The following is a 22,128-nucleotide window of genomic DNA, read 5'->3' on the forward strand; positions in this document are numbered from 1 at the left end:
AAGAGGAGCTAAAGTTAAAGAACCTCTTGTTGAAGGTGAAAGAGGAGAGTGGAAAAGCTGACTTAAAACTCAACATTCAAAAAAATAAGATCATGGCATCCTGTCCCATAACTTCATGGAAAATAGATGGGGAAACAGTGAGAGATTTTAGTTTCTTGGGCTCCAAAATCACTGCAGATAGTGACTGAAGCCATGAAATTAGGAGACACTTGCTCCTTGGAAGAAAAGCTGTGACGAACCTTGACAGCAGAGACATTACTTTGCTAACAATGATCCGTGTAATCAAAGGAATGTTTTTTTCCAGTAGCCATGTCATGTGAGAGTTGAACCATAAAGGCTGAACTCCAAAGATTGATGCTTTGGAACTGTGGTGTTGGAAAAGACTCTTGAGAGTCCCTTGGACTGCAAGGGGATCAAACCAGTTAGTCCTAAAGGACATTAATCTTGAATATTCATTAGAAGGACTGATGCTAAAGCTGAAGCTCCAATAGTCTGGCCACCTGATGCAAAGAACTGACTCATTAGAAAAAACCCTGATGCTGGGAAAGATTGAAGACAGGAAGAGAAGGGGACGACAGAGGACAAGATGGTTGGATTGCATCATTGATTCAGTGGACGTGAGTTTGAGCAAACTCCAGGAGATGGTGAAGGACAGGGAAGCCTGGCATACTTGGGGTTGCAAAGAGTTGGACACAATTGAGCGACTGAACAATAGCAACTGCCCACTCAATAGTGAAGGCTGCTCCTATGTCCTGCCTGCTCCCTGCTGCTGTGGTAGACTGTCACTTAAGGGCCTTGCTTCAGATATAAGCTCCCCGATCCATTAAACCATTGTTGACTCCAGACTCTTCTGTCTTGAGGCTGCGTAAGTGGGTAGGGTGCAGACCTAGAGTAATAGGAGAATGTATAGAAATTGCCATGCATGCTCTAGGTGGCATACATAGAAATAATTTCTGTGTAAATATACATAGAAGTGCATTTGGCTTTTGTATAGTTACCTGTATCTAACAGCCTTGCTAAATTTGCCTGTTAATTCTTTGGTAAAAAAGAAAAATTTTTTTATTATTTTTTGCTCGCACTGTGCGGCTTGCGGGACCTTCCCCAACTAGGGGTTAAACCTGTGCCCCTTGTACTAGCAGTGCAGATCTTAACCACTGGCTCACCAGGGAAGTTCAGCCTATTAATTCTAACTGGTTTTGGTGGGAGTAGATTAGCAGGAAATTTTCAAAAGTAACGATTTCTTAAGACACACAAGGGACTAGCTGTGTAATAAAAAATGAACAAATTCGATTTCATCAAGTTTACAACTTTTGCTCTTTAGAAGATGTTAAGAAAAACAAAAAAGCTTCAGACTGGAATAATGTATTTCCCGTGTATAAACTGGAGAAGGAAGTGGCAACCCACTCCAATATTCTTGCCTGAAAAATCCCATGGACGGAAGAGCCTGGTAGGCTACAGTTCATGGGGTCACAAAGAGTCGGACACGACTGAGCGACTTCACTCTTACATATAAATAAGACACAGGACTGTGTCCAGAATATATAAAGAATTGGTACCAATCAGGAAAAGGGACACAAGACAGCTTTTAAATTATGCAAAGGATCTGAACACTCCTCAGTTCAGTTCAGTCGCTCAGTCGTGTCTAACTCTTTGCGACCCCATGGACTGCAGGACACCAGGCTTCCCTGTCCATCACAAACTCCTGGAGCTTATTCAAACTCATGTCCATCAAGTCAGTGATGCCATCCAACCATCTCATCCTCTGTCATCCCCTTCTCCTCCCGCCTTCAATCTTTTCCAGCATCAGGGTCTTTTTCAGTGAGTCAGTTCTTCACATCATGTGGCCATAGTATTGGAATTTCAGCTTCAGCATCAGTCCTTCCAATGAATATTCAGGACTTATTTCCTTTAGGATGGACTGGTTGGATCTCCTTGCTGTCCAGGGGACTCTCAAGAGTCTTCTCCAATACCACAGTTCAAAAGAATCAATTCTTCAGCATTGAGCTTTCTTTATAGTCCAACTCTCACAACCATACATGACTACTGGGAAAACCATAGCTTTGACTAGACGGACCTTTGTTGGCAAAGTAATGTCTCTGCTTTTTAGCATGCTGTCTAGATTGGTCATAGCTTTTATTCTAAGGAGCAAGCGTCTTTTAATTTCATGGCTGCAGTCACCATCTGCAGTGATTTTTGAGCCCCCAAAATAAAGTCTCTTACTGTTTCCATTGTTCCCCATCTATCCGCCAGGAAGTGATGGAACTGGATGTCAAGATCTTAGTTTTCTGAATGTTGAATTTTAAGCCAACTTTTTCACTCTCTTCTTTCACTTTCATCCAAAGGCTCTTTAGTTTTTTTTCACTTTCTGCCATAAAGGTGGTATCATTTACGTATCTGAAGTTACTGATATTTCTCCCAGCAGTCTTGATTCCAGCTTCTGCTCATCCAGCCCAGCATTTCACATGATGTACTCTGCATATAAGTTAAATAAGCAAGGTGACAATATACAGCCTTGACATACTCCTTTCCCTATTTGGAACGAGTGTGTTGTTCCATGTCCAGTTTTAACTGTTACTTCTTGACCTGCATACAGATTTCTCAGGAGGCAGGTCAGGTGGTCTGGTTTTCCTATCTGTTTAAGAATTTTCCACAATTTGTTGTGATCCACACAGAGACTTTGGCATAGTCAATAAAACAGAAGTAGATGTTTTTCTGAAACTCTTGCTTTCTCAATGATCCAGCGGATGTTGGCAATTTGATCTCTGGTTCCTCTGCCTTTTCTAAATCCAGCTTGACCATCTGGAAGTTCTCGGTTCATGTACTGCTGAAATCTGGGTTGGAGAATTTTGAGCATTACTTTGCTAGTGTGTGTGATGAGTGCAGTTGTGCGGTAGTTTGAGCATTCTCAAAAGAATACAATCAGATGGTCACTAGCACATGGAGAGACGTTCCACACCATCATGTCATCAGCAGAATGCAATTTTTTCTTTTATTTGGCTGCATATGTTCAGTCATGTCCAACTCTTTGTGACCCCCGTGGACAGTAGCCTGCCAGGCTCCTCTGTCCATGGGATTCTCAGGCAGGAATACTGGAGCGGGTTGCCACTTCCTATTCCAAGGGATCTTCCCAACCCAGGGATCAAACTCAAATCTCTTGTGTCTCCTGCATTGGCAAACGGATTCTTTACCCCTGCACCACCTGGGAAGCCCTTACTTGGCCGCACCAAGTCTTAGTTGTGGCACTTCAGATCTCTAGTTGTAGCATGTGGACTCCTAGTTGAGGCATGCGGGATCTAGTTCCCTGAACAGGGATCAAACCCAGGCCCTCTGCATTGGGAATGGGGATTCTTAGCCACTGGACCACCAAGGAAGCCCCGGTTTTCTGCACCTTAACACTTTCTTTCTCCTTTTTCTTTATTTAGGCCTGTCACCTGTTTTATTTGTTATCTTTACTCCCATGGCAGTCAGTGAGTTATTCTATTTTGATCCTTCTCACTTTTTTTTTTCCTTCTCACTTTTTAAAGATGTATTATTTCCAACTTTTTGAGAACATAAAATATTTAAACCTGTTCTTCCTTGTGTCTACCTTTTTTTAATTAGCTCGTTGATTTACAGTTTAATGTATTTCATAACACCACCAGTTCTTTTGGTAACATTTGCATTGTATGTTGTGATTTGATGAAGCGCATCCCCTGGTCAGGGCCCCAGGAAGGGCCCACGAATGCAGTTCTTGCTTTAGCATTGTGGTTCTGTAGTCTAGGGGCTTAAAGAGTGACCGGGCTGGACACTGAATCCCTGGCTTATGCTTTCCTTGAATTTTGTGAAAATATTATGCCACAGTGTTTCTGTTGCAAAGGCTACTGCCACCCTTACTTCTCTTGTTAGATACTGGAGTTTTAAAAATCAAAGGCCTAAAGGATTTTTTGAAATATTTAAAGCCTAGTAGTTAGCTGTATTGTGATGTGTCTGTGGTGACCACCCCAGCTCAGCTTCCCCAGGATTTGTTTCCAGAAAGTTTCACTGGACATGAATTCTGTTTGTTTTTTGACTGCGCCATGTGCTTGTTGCAGCACATGGACTCAGTAGGTTCGGTGCTCAGGCTTAGTTGCTCAGTGGCATGTGGGATCATGGTTCCCCGGTCAGGGTTCACACCCACGTCCCCTGCGGATTGGAAGGCGGGTTCTTTACCACTGGACCAGCAGGGAAGTCCTTGTACATGGATTTCAGTGTTAGTCTGTTAATTACCTGACTGTTCTTCTGTAGGAACTGCGTTTCTGTGTTGCTCAGACCTTTGCTTCTCTCCTTGGACACTTGCTGGTGCCTTGTGGCCTTGATCCCGCTCTTGTCCTGTCGCTTGCAGGCCACCTGTGCTGAGGGGGCAGTCTACACACTCACAGTGCCCTGGCTGCAGCTGCTCTCCAGAGTCAGCGTGTTTCCCGGCAACCCCACCACTCTCCTCTGCTCGCCCGACCGGCAGTGGGTGTTCGCGTCAACCCAGAACTCAGACTTGAGCCCCGAGGTCAGTGGCGGGCTGTGTCCCTTGCCTCAGGGGGCTGGCTTTGTGCACAAGCGTGGTGGGTCCTGTGCCTTGGGCTTTTGGGGTGCATCTGGGGGGGCAGCTTCTCATGTAGGACCAAACCGCACAGCCTGCATGGGTGATGATGAGTCACCTCTGACCTTTCACAGCCGTGACTGCCTTCTCAGGGCCAACAGCTGAGCTGATGGCCATGGCGGCCTCGCCCCGGAGCCTCTGTTCTTTCCACGCTCCCGTGTTGCGCACAGGCTGGAGGGGGTCAGCTACCTGACTGGAGATGACAGAATTCAGTTTTGAAAAGGTTTGGGATGTCCTGGTGGAAATGCTTATGAGGTATTAGTGACCTGAGAACAGGCTTCAACAAGAGTAAGGAAGACAGTGGGCCAGCATGGAGGAGATGCTGACAGCGTGGGGACTGTATCCATTACCTGGAGGCCCAATCACAGCTTGCCTGTGAGAATGGCTGCCTATGCCTGTGATTCATGGGCTCAGAGATGCTCAGGCTGAGTGCCAAGGTCTGAATTGGAAAAGTGTGTGTGTGTGTGTGTGTGTGTGTGTGTGTGTGTGTATGTTTTTGCATGCGTGAGCGCAGGTACGCCCATAAACTTTGTCCTTCACTCGTGTCCAACTCTTTGTGACTGCTGGGCTCCTCTGTTCATGAGATTTCCCAGGCAAGAATACTGGAGTGGGTTGTAATTTCCTACCCCAGAGGATTTACCCAACCCAGGGGTCAAACCTGCATCTTCTGTGTCTCCTACCTTGGTAGGTGGATTCTTTACCACTGAGCCACCCGGAAAGCCTGAATTGGAAAATTAGACTGGAGTAAAAAGCAGGCAGCTGGAGAGGGTCTTGAGACATACCGGGGTCGGTGAGCAAGGAAGGACAGAGAAAGAGAAGCAGTGGCCGAGCTGGACGGAACCGGGACCTTGGAGTCAGGGGAGGCCAGGGGTCAGGGACGGCAGCCAAAGGAGAGAGGCCATAGGATTGGTGGGCAGCCTCACATCAGTTCCAGGAACCAAGAAGGGATTTGGAGCCAGACTGCAAGAAGATAGGAAAGGAGTATGGAGGAAGACATTGAAGGCAGAAGCAAGATGATGACAGGCGCTCAGGAAAAGAAAATCCATTTATTTGATTCACCCATTATGCTGACCTCACTGGGACTGGTGTGCCAAGATCTTTCCAGCAGGGCCAGACATGGGGTGGGGTTAACCTCTTTTCCCTGGGAAGGGCGTTTGAGAAAGGCGGGTCCACATGAGGCACCCTGTGAGACCCATTACAGTCACCGTGGATGTGGTCTAGTGGGGGCTTTTGGAGTGCTCCTGGCTGGAGAAGTCTCCCTCACCAGCGATGAGACGTGCGGCGCTGTTTCCCCAGGTGTTCTACACTCAGTCCTTGCTGTGCCAGTCGGAAGAAGAGACTCCTGCCTCCGCCACTCTCCCCATCTGGCTGACGTCCAAAGCCTGCTGGGCCCCCGACGAGGCAGCCAGGCTGATGGTGATGCACAGAAATGACAACGGCATGCAGTTGGTCATCACCACCTATGAGCTAGGGACCAGAAAGCCCAGGGATAGAGCGGACATTCTCGGTAAGGATCCCCATGTCACCACCACTACCTTACAATGCTTCAAGCACAGATTCCTCAAGTTTCCTTTGGGGCACTTTTTCTTTCCTTTCATCATAGTGACCCCACAAATGTTTTCTAGTTGTGATTTTGTGGGCTGGTGGAGTGGTTGAACACTTGCTGTATGTTGGGGCCCTCTTCATGGCCGTGGGATTCAGATGTTAACTGCTGTCCACTCTTCTCCCTTCTCTGCTTCCATTCATCCCCACCTCTCCTTTTACAACTGTGTCAGAGTCACCACTCTCAGCACTGAGTGCACACAGAGATGAATATAAGCCACAACTGTCTCTTCCCTAAGGAGCTCCTAGTCCAATAGGAAAATAAGACCCGCATCTATCTCCTTTCCTGTCTCCTCTGTTTTCCAAACCCCACATCACCCTGAGAGGCCTTTTCTTTGTTCCTTAGCATTTTTTCCTTTGTATTATATTCGTTTGTTTTCCTATCATCATTTGACCATAAATTTTACTCTGAGCTTCCTGGCAGCCGAGGAAAAAAAGGGAAACAGGATGTGTAATATAATCCCTTGTCTGATACGAGAAAACGCATGAACTCTTCAAAAGAGGTAATTTTATTTTCCTGGTGCTAACTAAACTCCATAAGGAAACGATCAAATTAATTTTTTTTTTAACAAGGAATGCTGTACAGTATAAAACAGTAGTTTTCAGCAGATGTCATAAATGTCATAGTTCTCATGTGGTCATGTCTTGCATCTCCCTGTCTTAGGTGGGGAAGGGTAGAGAGCAGGGTGGAAGCCTCACCCCTGGATAGTACCATGGGCCGATACTGTCACTCCCACGTACATATGGCCTTGAATCTCACAGTCCCCCTGTGAAGCAGCACAATCCACGTTTGAGAGCTGATGACCAGTAGACTAGGGGAGTAAATGCATGGGTCAGGATTGACTGCAGATGTGACACAAAGCCGTTGCTCTTTTCATTATTCCACATCCTCGTAGGTGAGGCATGTCTATTCCGGAACCCCAGCTGCTACTAAGACGTGACAATCTCTGTGCCTTTATTTCAAAAAGCACAACAGATCGCGAGCTTCCTGCTGCCAGACACCATGATGCCTCCTCACCTCATGAAGAGCCACGGCTCCCAGGTGATCCTGCTGGTGTCTGGCTCGGAGCTGGTGCTCTTCACCATTCACGGCCTGCAGCTGGTGGCCTTTCAGGACCACCAGAGGCCCATCACGTCCATATGGGTGGTGAGTGTGGCCCCTTGCCCGCCTGCTGCCAGCCTCGTGGCTCCATGCCTTGGAGCCTGCATCCCTGCCTCACTTGGTTTTTCGTTTCAAGGACCAGACTCGAGTCATCACCTCTTCCTTCGACCTCTCCCTGCGAGTCTACATGTGGAACAAGGAGAATAAATTTCCCGTCCTCAAGAGCTGCTATCATTTACTGGGTGGGTCTCACAGATGGGCCAGGTAATTGCTTCTAACTTTTTAAATGTTACCTACAAATTGGCCTCTCCTGGCCCCTCAGCAGGAGGATACCATTGGCAAGAATGTGAATGGGACTTGGGGTCTTAGCCCAGCCTGCCTCTCCCTATATGGCGACCTGAGGCAAGTCACTGTTCATATTTAGCCTCTGTTTTTAAAAAAAGATGCTACACTATGCATCATTTGCATTATCTCCTTTAATATACAAAGCCACCACCTGCAGTTAGCATCACCCACATTTCCCAGATGAAATCAGCAATGTGGTTTTTGCCCAAAGGCCCACAGGGGTGAACAGTGAAGCCAGGGTCAGCCTGGATGCAGCCCTTAGCCTACCTCTGTAACCTGCACAACGCCAGGTCTGTTTACCAAACCTAGGTGGCTGTAGGGGCAAGACTGTAAAAGTTGGAGAGAATGTGATTTTTGTGCTGTGGTTTACAATTAGAATTGGGGATGCAGTGCTTAGTTGCTCAGTCATGTCTGACTCTTTGCAACCCCATGGACTGTAGCCCACCAGGCTCCTCTGTCCCTGGGGATTCTCCAGGCAAGAATACTGGAGTGGGTTACCATGCCCTCCTCCAGGGGATCTTTCAACCCAGGGATCAAACCCAGATCTCCTGCATTGCAGGTGAATTCTTCACTGCCTGAGCCACCAGGGAAGCCCAAGAATACTGGAGTGGGTAGCCTACCCCTTCCCCAGGAGATCTTCCAGACCCAGGAGTGGAACCGGGATCTCCTGCATTGCAGGTGGATTCTTCACCAGCTGACCTACCAGGGTAGCCCAGAATTTGGGGATGACATGTTTTTTCTTATCAGAGTAAGTCCTGCAAAGTAAGGACAGGGCTTCCAGACTGTCAGTTTCACTGGGTTACTTATGGTAACACCTCCTACTTCATAACCATCAGTGATTTGTTATGAGTTATGGGATTAATTCAGCCTCCTGTGGCAAACATCTTACAGTATTAATAAAAAAAAAAAAAAAATACAATGCCCCCAACTAAATATTTTTGCAATTAAAGATTCCTATAACAAACCTGCCTCCCTATTAGCTCAGATGGTAAAGCTTCTGCCTGCAATGCAGGAGACCCAGGTTTGATCCCTGGGTCAGGAAGATCCCCTGGAGAAGGAAATGGCAACCCACTCCAGTATAACAAACCTACCTAGTTGCTGAATTTGAGAGCCATAACATTCCATCTCCACACTGCAGGCCATGAGGGACTGTATATTTCCTACTAAAGACCCTAATATGTTGCTATCTACCCTCCCTTGTCCTCAGGAGAGGTGGCCTTGCTCTGTTCTGTCTGTACCTAGGCTGCAGGCCAGCCTTAGTGAAGCAAGCCCCTCAGGCCAGTGGAGGCCCTGATTACATGCCCCACATCCACTCATGACCCCTCAGTAATGATTTTTTCCCTCCAGTGGCAGGAGACATATGTGCGAACAAATACTTGTTGCCACTGGAAGGAGGCCACTGAAGAGCTTGCCAGTGATGTTGGTCTCCCAAGATGTGCTTTTTTTTCCTTCCCTTTTTTATATGTGCCTTTAAAGAATTCTCTATATCATTACTGAATGGTTAGAACATCTTTTCACTGAAATAACACTGTTGTCAACTTAGTAAGCAAGTAGCACTTCTAGAAACTTCTTTTTTACACGTTTTTAAACACTGCTCTACGTGCATCACACAAAGGAGAACACATTCATTCACTGAAATATTAATTGTGCACAATTAGAAACTTCTTATTTTTTTAATTACTATTTATTTACTTACCTCTGTGCTGGGTCTTCATTGCTGCATGCGGGCTTGTTCCAGTTGCAGTGGCTTCTCTTGTTGAGAGCTCAGGCTCCAGAGTATGGGCCTAGTAATTGTGGTGCATGGGCTTTGTTGCCCTGTGGCATGTTGGATCTTCCTGAACCAGGGATCAAACGTGTGTCCCCTATATTGTCGGCAGGCATATTCTCAGCCACTGAGCCACCAGGGAAGTTCCAGAAACTGCTGTTCTATATGTGTTTTTAAGTTGTGCTATTCAGAGGCTTCCCTGGTGGCTCAGATGGTAAAGAATTCACCTGCAGTACAGGAGACCCAGGTTTGATCCCTGGATCAGGAAGATTCCCTGGAGAAGGGAATGGCTATTCTTGCCTGGAGGATTCCATGGATAGAGGACCCTGGCGGGCTACAGTCCATGAGGTCGCAAGAGTCAGACACGACTGAGTGACTAACACACTCATTTTATAGGATGGTAAACACATCCATTCACTGAAATGACACTGTTCTCAATGAGCATAGCACACTTAGAAACATAAATGTGCTTTAATCAGAACCCTGGAATGTATTACAACCTTGAATTCTGCTCTTTCCCAATTCATAACAGATTCTTCAGAAATCCTTAGTTGATGCAAGTGGTAATTTCTCTTTGAGGGCTTCACTTGGCGATCATAAACCCAGCAACCTAGCTCTATGCTGATCGCCACAAGATGGGCAACTATGGACTGCATTTCTCTATCTTTTCATTACTTTTTAGGAGCTTTTCAGTTTCCCAAAATGTTATGATCTGTGAATACATACTCTGATTTTCCAAAGAAAACAGGTGTGTTAAACATAAATTTAATAGCAAACCTAGCAGCATACCCCTAGGAGAAATAAAACATGTCTACAAAGACTTGTACTTGAATGCTGTTAGCAGATTTATTCAGAACACTCTAAAAGTGCAAACAGTGCAGATGCCCATCAGCTGGTAAATGGATAAATCCACTATGGTGCATCCATACAGGGGAGTTTTATTCGGCCATAAAGAGGAATGGCATATGACATACATGTAGGTGAACTGCCAACATATTGTGCTGGTGAAAGAAGCCAAATGTGTGAGGTCACATATTGAATGATTCCTTTAATGTGGTACATATAGAAAAGACAAATCTATAGGAACAGAAGGTTAATTACTGCTGCCCAGGGTTGGGGGTAAGATGGAATTTACTGCAGATGGCTACAACAGATCTTTTTGGGCCAATGAAAATGTTCTTAAAACTGGGTTTTAGGGATAGTTACAGAGTTCTGAAAATTTACTAAAGATGAGTTGAGGGGGTGGGGGAAGATGAAGAGAAAGTCTATAAAGAGAAAAAGAAGATAGGTGCTAGTTCAGCCTTATTTGCTAACAAACCAAGGAGACTGCTGACTGACTGCTTGTATCAGGGAGCAGTTGCCCTGCCCAGCCCCACCGTAGACCAGCCAGTCCTGCAATTTTCCAACCCATTCCTGCAGTTTTCTGACACGGTCTGCAAACTGCCACATTCCACTCTTGTTAATCTCTTTTTTTGGTGGTTGTTTGCACAAGATGTGTTTTTTAATATTAATTTATTTTAATTGGAGGCTAATTACTTTATAGTATTGTAGTGGTTTATTAATCTCTTAAGCTGAGTAAGTCAACATGGGATTTACTCTAAGCTGAAAGGTAGTTTATGAAAGCCAAAGCTAGTTTCAGAAGCAATCTATAGACAAAAAGTGGGCTTCTGTAGGAAACTCAGGCAGTTCTGTGTTTGTTGGTTGGTTTGTTAGTGCTTTTTTTTTGTTTGTTGGTTTGGTTCTTTGCACACTTGCCCCATTTTTCTGTGGTGCAGCAGAGCAGCATTGTATGTTTGTGGAAACGGAAGGCCCCATTGGCTCCTGCGGTTACATCTCCTTCACTGAGACTGGTTAGGAATTGATAGTAATTCTAAATTTTGGAGAAATGACTCTAACCTGCCCAGATTGGATGAGGTACCCACCACTCTATCAGGAGAAGTTTCCAGAGTAGCTGGAATCATTGTGATTCAGGCAGCTACCATCAGGAGGACCTCGAACTGATCACACTCAAGAATGTGAAGATTTTTGCTACTTGATACAAATGAACATAGGTCCTCAAATCAAAGCCTCAAGTCAAAGCCCAGTATACTCACAGATGGGGTGGACTGGGTGGAGAGCGTACAAGATTCAGCTCCATCTTCGTGTAAAAGCTTTATGACTTAAACATTTGTCCTTTTCCAAAGTTAACATGTAGCATGTCGCTTCCTTCACAGTGGATTTACTCATGTGGAGTGTGACGGTATGAGCATTGTAGGCGTGGAAGCCAGAAACATCGGTACTAGTATTCTGAGGTCATATTACTTCCAAGTGCAGTGTGGCTAAGATGACAGCATCAACTGAAGATTGTCACCACAGTTGGTGAGGTGCTTGTCTGCATACAGAGACTAAAGTAATTATTGTATCAACATCGGAAAAAGAATGATGATTTTCAAATACCTACTGTGGGCCACACAGGTGTGTGAGGTGACTTTATTTTTAAATCCTCACCAGAAGCCAATGAAGTGTAGATATTACTGTCTGTATTTTTCAAAGAAGTTGAGATGTAACAGAAGAGTAGTTAACCCACTGTTAGCCCATTTTTCAGCTATCAAACAAACTGTCCAAGGTTATTTGGATAGTAAGTAGCCAAGAGGAGTGAATGCAGACCTGGGTGCTAGAAAACCCAGGTTTAAAGTACTCAGATTGTAACATAATTGTTTTGTTTTCCAAATATGTTATTAATGAAGTAAATATTTTTTTCATCTTCCTAGTCTGTGTTACTTTGCTTTGCTGCTGCTAAGTCACTTCAGTCGTGTCTGACCCTGTGCGACCCCATAGACGGCAGCCCACCAGGCTCCCCGTCCCTGGGAGTCTCCAGGCAAGAACACTGGAGTGGGTTGCCATTGCCTTCTCCAATGCATGAAAGTGAAAAGTGAGAGTGAAGTCGCTCAGTCGTGTCCGACTCTTTACGACCCCATGGACTGCAGCCTACCAGGCTCCTCCACCCATGGGAGTCTCCAGGCAGGAGCACTGGAGTGGGCTGCCAGTGCCTTCTCCACACATTAGACGCACATCAGTAAATAGCTCTGGCTGTCCTCTGGGTGACTCTGCGCACAGCCTTGCATGGCTGCAGGGCGCCGTCCTGTGCCCTGTGAGAGGACGCCGCTGGAGTTGGTCCACGTGGAAGCCCCGACTGGGTTAGCAGGTCTGTCCTTAGAGTTCTTAACTGCAGGCAACAGGAACAGCAGGCTGGATCACTAACACCAAAAAATGAATTTATTAGAAAGAAATAGGGTAGCGTAGAGGGGCAGTGTGCAGGCTTGAGAAGTGGGCCTGGCACCATGGGAAGCTGGCAGCAGGTGACAGCCAGGGCCGGCTCCAGCAAGGCCTGGCTGCCCGGCTCTGCTGCTCACGTTCCTATTTCCCCTCCAGCTCCACCACACCGCTGCCACCATGCTCCCATGACGGTCACTGAACAGGCATCACTGCCATTATCTGAAAACTTCCCATCTGCCCCTAAGGAAGTGCGACTCTTTGAGACTCAGTGGAGTGTGCATATGTGATTTACTGGCCTGGATCACATGCCCACACCATCAAGTTCAGGATGGGAGAGTCTGGCCCATTCAGCTTTAATAGTAGGTACTCACAACCAAGATTCATACAGTGAAAAACTCCTCAAAAATAGAAAGTAGACATTAAAAAGCTCTCTACTACATTCTGCTGCTGTAGCTGCCCAGTACCCAATATACCCTACTGCCTATATTTGCCTTTTAGCAATAGTTTTTTGGCCTGACACAGCACCTATATACTATGTAGCCAAGCCCACATGTAATTGTTTTACCCAGAGGAGAAAATCTAAGGTTTTTCTCTCGTTTAATCTTAAGGTTTATTTTGGAGTTATTTTAAACTTACAGAACATTTGCAGAGATAGTACAGAGGGTTCCCATGTGCCCTTTACCCAGCTTCCCTAATGCATTAAATCTTGCATAACTGGTACACTTAAAAACCCAAGGTCTTTGTTAGCTGTGGGAACTGGTTTCAAGTGATAACTCTTAGGGGTGTGAATCTCTCTCTTAGTTCAATCACAGTTTTGCTTGATGTTCCAAAACTCATGAACTAAGTACTAATGCATTGTATATGCAGCAGTGGGGAAAGGGAGAGGAGATGAGAAATTAGCTGAAATAAATATACATACACACACATGTGACACAGCAGGAAAGGAAACAGCTGTTCGGAGATGAAGGGAAACTTCAGATAAATTGAGATATAGGAAGGTTTTCTGAAGACACAGGGAAAGGGGTTGGGGTGTCAGCAAGAGATTGGAGATCAGACAAGGGAACTCCTGAGTGTGTGGACCCACCTAAGAAACTTGGACACGTGATGGCTGGGAAAGCAGTTCTGGTCATTTCTTAGGGGAGGCCAGCTAATCAGGTCCAGGCACTGAGTCTTCAGCTGCCACATTAGGTATCATGTCGGGGAACAGCTGCCACATTAAGTATCATGTCGGGGAATGGCAGCCCTACCCAAGAACAAATGCATTTCTAGGGGTCCCTTGCTTTGGGTGTGTGTAGGAGGTTTGTAAGAGAGTCTATGGGGACATAGGGAGCTCTGGGGATTTCTGTGAGTCTTGGCAAGGGTATGTCCTGAGTCTGGCAGATGGGCTTTTGTCAGGAAAACATGGTCTGCCGGGGTGTGGTGCTGTGGCCCCAGGAATAGGCACTTGGCATGTCATGCGCTAAAGTCCTCTAAGTCAAAGTCCTGAAGGCTTGATTTACAAGGCGCAATGGGCACTGTTCCAGTCAAGGAGCGTAAGGACCTAAGTGGTCCTCCTCGAGTCCTGCAGAAGCATGCAGGTCCTGTGAGACCTTCCATTAACTCCTGGTGTAGGCATATGTATTCTGTATTAATTGTTTTTAAATGTCCCTAGTCATTGGCTACAGGTCAAGTCTTAACAGACTGCAAAATAGTGACTGGTAACTGTATTCTTGGTTATAGTGACACTGTCAGTCATAAAGTTCTGTAGTCATTGGTTACAAGTCAAGTCTTAAACTGCAAAATACTAATTGCTAACCATGTATTTTCGCTGTAGTCACACTATTGGTCATTGGTTCAGAGCACACACCATGTCTTGTATTGGAAGATTGTATCCAAACCTCACTAAGTATTGTCTGCCCAGCCAGCGTCTTAGCTGAGCTTTCAGTAGGCCATCCCATATTGTATCAGGCCAGTTACTTCCGGATGATGGATACATGACAAGATCAACGCATTGCACAGTCATGAGCTCATCGTCACCCCTCTGTTGTAAAATGGGTTCTTCGTTCTGAGGCACTGTTGTGCAGGATGTCTGAATAAGCCATTCAACAAGTTTGGGAGATGATGCTGACAGAACTGTGGGCAGTTATGATGACAAAGTAGGCAAGAATACACAATGAGGAAAAGACAGTGTCTTCAATAATGGGTGTTGGGTAAACTGGACAGTTTCATGCCAAAGAAACAACTACTTTCCCACATCACTAAAATCCTCAAAATGGATTAAAGCTTAAGTCTAAGACTCGAAAACATAAAACTTCTAGAAAAGCATAGTACCTTCTTTGACATTGGTCTCTGCAATATTTTTTTTTATATGTGTCATTAGGCAAGAAAAAAGTAAAAATAAACAGGACTACATCAAAGCAAAAAGCTTTTGTACTGCAAAGGAAACTTAGCAAAATGGAAAAACAGCATGTTGAATGGGAGAAGGTATTTATTTGCAAATAATACAACAGATAAGGGGTTAATATGCAAAATATACAAAGAACTCATAGAACTCAACATCAAAAGGACTAACAATCCCACCAAGGACCTGAATAGACATTTTTCCAAAGATATAGATACATACGACTAAGACACATGAAAAGATGCTCAACATAAAAAAAGCTCCCATTACTAAACATCAGGGGAATGCAACTGAAAATCCCAATGAGATAACACCTCACACATGTCAGAATAGCTATTACAGAAAGATAAGAAATAACAAGTGTTGGTGAGGATACGGAGAAAACCCTTGTGCACTCTTGGTGGTACAAATTGGCTCAAGCATTATGGAAAACAGTATGGAGTTTCCTTAAAAGTAGAACTACCATAAGATCTAGCAATTCCATTGTGCATATTTTTTCCAAAATATGGAAAAAATATGGGAAAAAAAAACACTGATTAGAAAAGATGTATGCACCCTTATGTTTATTGCAGCATTAACAATGGGCAACATATGGAAACCACCTGAATGTCCAGCAATAGATGAATGGATGAAGATGTGGTATATTATACGTAGTGGAATATTAGCCATAAAAAGAAAAATCTTTTGTGGTTTCAGTGTGACAGCATGAAAGGTCCTAGAGGTGATTGCACTAAGTGAAATAAATCAGAAAGAAAAAAGAAGTGATTTTAACTTATATGTGGAATCTAAAAAACAGCAAATGAAAAAAGGAAAACAATACATACAGAGAAGAAATAGTGATTGCCGTAAGGGAGGGAGTGGTAGGTTGAGTGCAATAGGTGGAGTGTAAGAGGTACAGACTTCCAGTTACAATATAGATGAGTCATGAGGATGAAATATACAACATGTGGAATATACTCAGTAAAACTAATATCTTTGTATGGTGACAGATAACGAGACTTACCATAGGAAACATTTTGTAGAAATACTGAATCACTGTGTTGTGCTCCTAGAATTAACATAGTATTATAGGTCAATTATGCTTCAGTTAAATAAAAGAAAAAGTTCTTTGAAAAGATCAATAGAATTGATAAGCCTCTAGCCAAGCTAACTGAAAGAAAATACAAATTAGTAAGATCCAAAATAAAAGAGGGACATTACTACAGATCCCATGGATATTAGAAGGATAATCAGGAAATACTGTGAACAACCATATGTCCACAAAATTTGGTAACCTAGATTAAATGGAGCAATTCCTTGAAAAATGCGTCTGCCATAACTTACACAAGAAGAAAAAGACTGAATAGGCCTGTATCTAATAAATTGAATCAATAATTAAAAAGCTTTCAGAACAGCAGCAGGCCCAGATAGGTTCACTGGTGAATTAAAGGAAGAATTTATGCCAATTCTCTACAATCTCTTCCAGAATATAAGATGCAGAACAGAACCTCCTTGCTCTATATGAGGCCAGCATTATTCTAAAACCAAAACCAGATTGTCTTTAAAACTATAGACCAGTCTCTCTCATGAATACAAATGCAAAAGTTCTCAACAAAATATTAGCAAATCAAAACCGAAATGTATGGAAAGAATTTATTCCAGGTATGCAAATTTGGTTTACCATCTGGAAATCCATTAATCTACCACATCAACAGGCTAACAAAGAAAAATCACATGACTATATCAATAGATAAAAACTATTTGACAAAATCCAGCACTCATTTTTTTATAAAATTAGGAAACTAGGAATAGAGGGGAACTCTCAACTTGATAACATCTACAGCTAACATCATACTTAATGGCAATAAACTAGAAGCTTTTCCACTAAGAGCAGGAACAAGGCTGATGTCCTCTCACCATTCCTTTTCAACATCATACCAGAAGATCTAGGTCATGTGGTAACAACAAAAAAGGGAAATAAAAGTTATACAGCGTGGAAAAGAGGAAATAAAACATTCATTTATTACATGATTGTCTATATAGAATAAACAAAAAATTTCTGGAACTAATAAAGTTATTACAGCAAGTTTACAGGATACAAGGTTAATGTACAAAAGGTTATTAACACATTTATTATACCAGCAATAAACGTAGAATTTTAAATTTAGAATGTGTTACCATTTACATTAACACTCAAAAAATTCAATTATATGTAAATCTAAGAAAATGCATATAAGATCTATATGGGGAAAACTACAAAACTCTGATGAAAGAAGTTTAAAAGGAAATACAGGTAGAGATATGTTAATGGATGGGAAAATTCAATTTTGTCAAGATGTTCATTGTTCACAGCGGTTTATAGGTTCAATGCAATTCCTATTAAAATGCCAGCATGTTCTTTTGTGGATGTCAGCTAGGTGATACTAAAGTATATCTGAAGTGGCAAAAGACCCAGAATCACCAGTACTGACGTTGGAGTACTGACACTGCCCGACTTCACAACTTAAAGCTCCAGTAACCAAGTGTGGTATTGGATGGAAAAACAGTCATAGATAATTGGAACAGAATAAAGAACCTTGAAAGAGACTCACATAAATATCACTGTATTTCTGTGAAAATATCACTGATCTTGATGAAATACAAAGGCAGTAAAATGGAGGAAAGATGTGTGCTAAGTCACTTCAGTCGTGTCCAACTCTTTACGACCCCATGGACATATGTACAATTTAAAAATATAAGCAACTTAAAGTATACATGAAGGTATAACAAATAGCTGACTGTGGATCAGATCATGAACTCCTTATTGCCAAATTCAGACTTAAATTGAAGATAGTGGGGAAAACCACTAGACCATTCAGGTATGACCTAAATCAAATCCCTTATGACTATACAGTGGAAGTGAGAAATAGATTTAAGGGATTAGATCTGATAGACAGAGTGCCTGATGAACTATGGACGCAGGTTCATGACATTGTACAGGAGACAGGAATCAAGACCATCCCCAAGAAAAAGAAATGCAAAAAAGCAAAATGACTGTCTGAGGAGGCCTTACAAATAACTGTGAAAAGAAGAGAAGTGAAAAGCAAAGGAGAAAAGGAAAGATATACTCATTTGAATGCAAAGTACCAAAGAATAGCAAGGAGAGATAAGAAAGCCTTCCTCAGTGATCAATGCAAAGAAATAGAGGAAAACAACAGAATGGGAAAGGCTAGAGAATCCCTTCAAGAAAATTTAGAGATACCAAGGGAATATTTCATGCAAAGATGAGCACAATAAAGGACAGAAATGGTATGGACCTAACAGAAGCAGAAGATATTAAGAAGAGCTGGCAAGAATACACAGAAGAACTGTACAAAAAAGATCTTCACGACCCAAATAATCATGATGGTGTGATCACTCACCTAGAGCCAGACATCCTGGAATGTGAAGTCAAGTGGGCCTTAGAAACATCACTATGAACAAAGCTAGTGGAGGTGATGGAATTCCAGTTGAGCTACTTAAATCCTGAAAGATGATGCTGTGAAAGTGCTGCACTCAATATGCCAGCAAATTTGGAAAACTCAGCAGTGGCCACAGGGCTGGAAAAGGTCAGTTTTCATTCCAATCCCAAAGAAAGCAATCCCAAAGAATGCTCAAACTCCCACACAGTTGCACTCATCTCACACGCTAGTAAGGTAATGCTCAAAATTCTCCAAGCCGGGCTTCAGCAATATATGAACCGTGAACTTCCAGATGTTCAAGGTGGTTTTAGAAAAGGCAGAGGAACCAGAGAACAAATTGCCAACATCCACTGGATCATTGAAAAATCAAGAGAGTTCCAGAAAAATATCTATTTCTGCTTTATTGACTATGCCAAAGACTTTGACTGTGTGGATCACAATAAATTGTGGAAAATTCAAGAGATGGGAATACCAGACCACCTGACCTGCCTCTTGAGAAACCTGTATGCAGGTCAAGAAGCAACAGTTAGAACTGGACATGGAACAACAGACTGGTTCCAAATTGGTAAAGGAGTATGTCAAGGCTGTATATTGTCACCCTGCTTATTTAACTTTTATGCAGAGAACATCATGAGAAACGCTGGGCTGGAGGAAGCACAGGTTGGAATCAAGATTGCCGGGAGAAATATCAATAACCTCAGATACGCAGATACCACCATCCTTATGGCAGAAAATGAAGAAGAATTAAAGAGCCTCTTGATGAAAGTGAAAGAGGAGAGTGAAAAAGTTGGCTTAAAGCTCAACATTCAGAAAACTAAGATCATGGCATCTGGTCCCATCACTTCATGGCAAACAGATGGGGAAACAGTGTTTTTATTTTTGGGGGCTCCAAAAACACTACAGATGGTGATTGCAGCCATGAAATTAAAAGATGCTTACTCCTTGGAAGGAAAGTTACAACCAACCTAGACAGCATATTAAAAAGCAGAGACATTACTTTCTCAACAAAGGTCTGTCTAGTCAAAGCTATGGTTTTTCCAATATGGACGTGAGAGCTGGACTATAAAGAAGGCTGAGCGCCAAAGAATTGATGATTTTGAACTGTGGTGTTGGAGAAGACTCTTGAGAGTCCCTTGGACTGCAAGGAGATCCAACCAGTCCATCCTAAGGGAGATCAGTCCCAGGTGTTCATTGGAAGGACTGATGTTGAAGCTGAAACTCCAATACTTTGGTCACCTGATGCGAAGAGCTGACTCATTGGAAAAGACCCTGATGCTGGGAGGGATTGGGGGCAGGAGGAGAAGGGGATGACAGAGGATGAAATGGTTGGATGGCATCACCAACTCAATGGACATGGGTTTGGGTAGACTCGAGCAGTTGGCGGTGGACAGGGAGGCCTGGCGTGCCCAGTTCATGGGGTCGCAAAGAGTTGGACACAACTGAGCAACTAAACTGAACTGAACTTGCCTAGTATTAAACAGTAAAATCTCCAGAATCTGTGTCTATTTCACTGTAGAGCCTAAAGAAGTAATAAATACATGCAACTTAATCCCAAGGGCTTTCAAGAAGTGAGGTGCATTTGCTCTGCCATCACCCAGCAAATATATCATGAGAATATATCATATTTGAATAGCATGTATCTTTAAACATAGGATTGGTAGATATGTCATGGTTAAATAGGGTAATATATCCAAGCCCATGAAGTCACCTTGATATGTTTTCTGATTGCTGGATCCTTTTTCTGTCCCACAAGCACATTTCAAAGTAGAACTATGGAGTTTTAGTTTCAAAGAATTTAAAGTTGAAAAGGACCTTAGAGATGATTTAGTCCAGTTTTCACATTATGGCCTTGCAAAAACCAAGGTCTAGGAATGGAAACAGACTTGTTTGGAGACCTAGGATGTTAGTAGAAGAGCTAAGAAGAAAATCTGAGTAATAATTCAAACAAATTTAATTATTATATAGTCATAAAATAATATTTAAAACAAAATTAACTACAATGCCAACTATTACCACTTGGGGGTGTCTGCAACATCCCCTGTACATATATTGTCTTATTTAATCTCTATATAGATTGTCTTGTTAAAGCAGTGTTTTGATATAAGTGTTATTATCTCTATCTTGGGTAAAAGAAGAGTTTCTAAATCCAGGATTACACAGGCAATGCATGGCCAGACCTAGATTTGATCAAGTTCCCTTAAAGAATCATTATTTTGCCAACAAAGATCCATATAGTCAAAGTTATGATTTTTCCAGTAGTCATGTATGGATGTGAGAGTTGGACCATAAAGAAGGCTTAGTGCTGAAGAATTGATGCTTTCGAACTGTGGTGTTGGAGGAGACTCTTGAGAGTCCCTTGGACTGCAAGTAGATCAAACCAGTCAATCCTAAAGGAAATCAGTCCTGAATATTCACTGGAAAGATTGATGCTGAAGCAGAAGTTCCAATACTTTGGGCACCTGATGCAAAGAGCAGACCCTGATGCTGGGAAAGATTGAAGGCAGGAGGAGAAGCGGGTAAAAGAGAATGAGATGGTTGGATGGCATCACCAATTGAATGGACATAAGTTTGAGCCAGCTCTGGGAAACGGTGAAGGACAGAAAGCCTGGTGTGCTGCAGTCCCCGGGGTCACAAAGAGCCGAACATGACGGAGTCACTGAACAACAACAAACAACTAAAGAATCAAGATTCTAAGTTTCTCCTACTATATCATTATTTTCAAACTAACTTTTTAAAAGATTATTTTATTATTCATATTTTATTTCTTTTTATTTTGTGACCCTGCCACATGGTATGTGGGATCTTAGTTCCCTGACCAGGGATCAAACCTGCATCCCCTGCATTGGAAGCATGCAGTCTTAACCACCAGACCATCAGGGAAGTTTCTCAAACTAACTTTTATTCATGCTATTAAAACTACAGAAAAACAATTGAAAATGACATCAGTGATTAAAAAAAACAGAATTAAGACAAATATATGCATGCTACTATCAATATCACAAAGAGCTCTACAATGGCTAAGCTTTATTCTGGTCTCAAGGAAAATTCTGAATGGAAATAATATATGCACTGCATATTACCACTTCAAGTTGTAAATATATGGAATCATCTGGAAAAAATAATGCTCTAGTCTCTTTTTTGTAGGAGATATTTGTTGATTTTCTTCTAGACATTTCATCTTTATGTTCAATTGTATAGTCTTTTTTTTTTTAACTTGTCCCAATGGTTTTTTATAATGCTTTCTTGGATCACAGCAATAACAGAAGGAGACACAGATGTGTTTTGTATTGGACCTCTCACGGAACTCCTCGCGCACAGTGGCATTGGTCACCAGAAGGGCATTTGAGGAAAATACCCAGTTGTCCTTTGAAGCTTAACCAAAAACTTCTTCAAGGCTGCTTTCTCTTTATCAATCTCCCTGAATCGCATATTTAGAGCCTGCTGGAGTTTTTGAATGTGAATCCTGGTTCTCTTCTCCTCTCCAAGGTTGTACACAAGGGCCTTCCGCAGGTATAGAGGATCTCCTGCTTTTATTGTGCGCTTCTTCACTGTATAGCCCATTCCACCCATGTTCAAACTTCGGTAGAAGTCCAAAACAAGAGAGTAGGACTGCCTGTTAATGTCTCAGTCAAATGATTCTCCTCTGGT

The 22,128-nt window shown here is 43.0% G+C and overlaps 1 protein-coding gene across 1 annotated transcript in view; it reads left to right on the forward strand.

The window, feature by feature from the left end:
• FBXW12 (F-box and WD repeat domain containing 12) overlaps window positions 1-12,169 on the forward strand; it is a 33,623-nt gene extending 21,454 nt beyond the window's left edge. Inside the window, 5 exon segments of the mRNA XM_065947114.1 lie at window positions 4,361-4,519; window positions 5,909-6,119; window positions 7,183-7,361; window positions 7,453-7,580; window positions 11,640-12,169. Coding sequence (XP_065803186.1) covers window positions 4,361-4,519; window positions 5,909-6,119; window positions 7,183-7,361; window positions 7,453-7,580; window positions 11,640-11,748 — 786 coding nt within the window. The 3' untranslated portion in view covers window positions 11,749-12,169.
• The last annotated feature ends 9,959 nt before the right edge of the window (window positions 12,170-22,128 follow it).

This window comes from Muntiacus reevesi, chromosome 10 (assembly GCF_963930625.1).
Source record: "Muntiacus reevesi chromosome 10, mMunRee1.1, whole genome shotgun sequence".
NCBI lineage: Eukaryota > Metazoa > Chordata > Mammalia > Artiodactyla > Cervidae > Muntiacus > Muntiacus reevesi.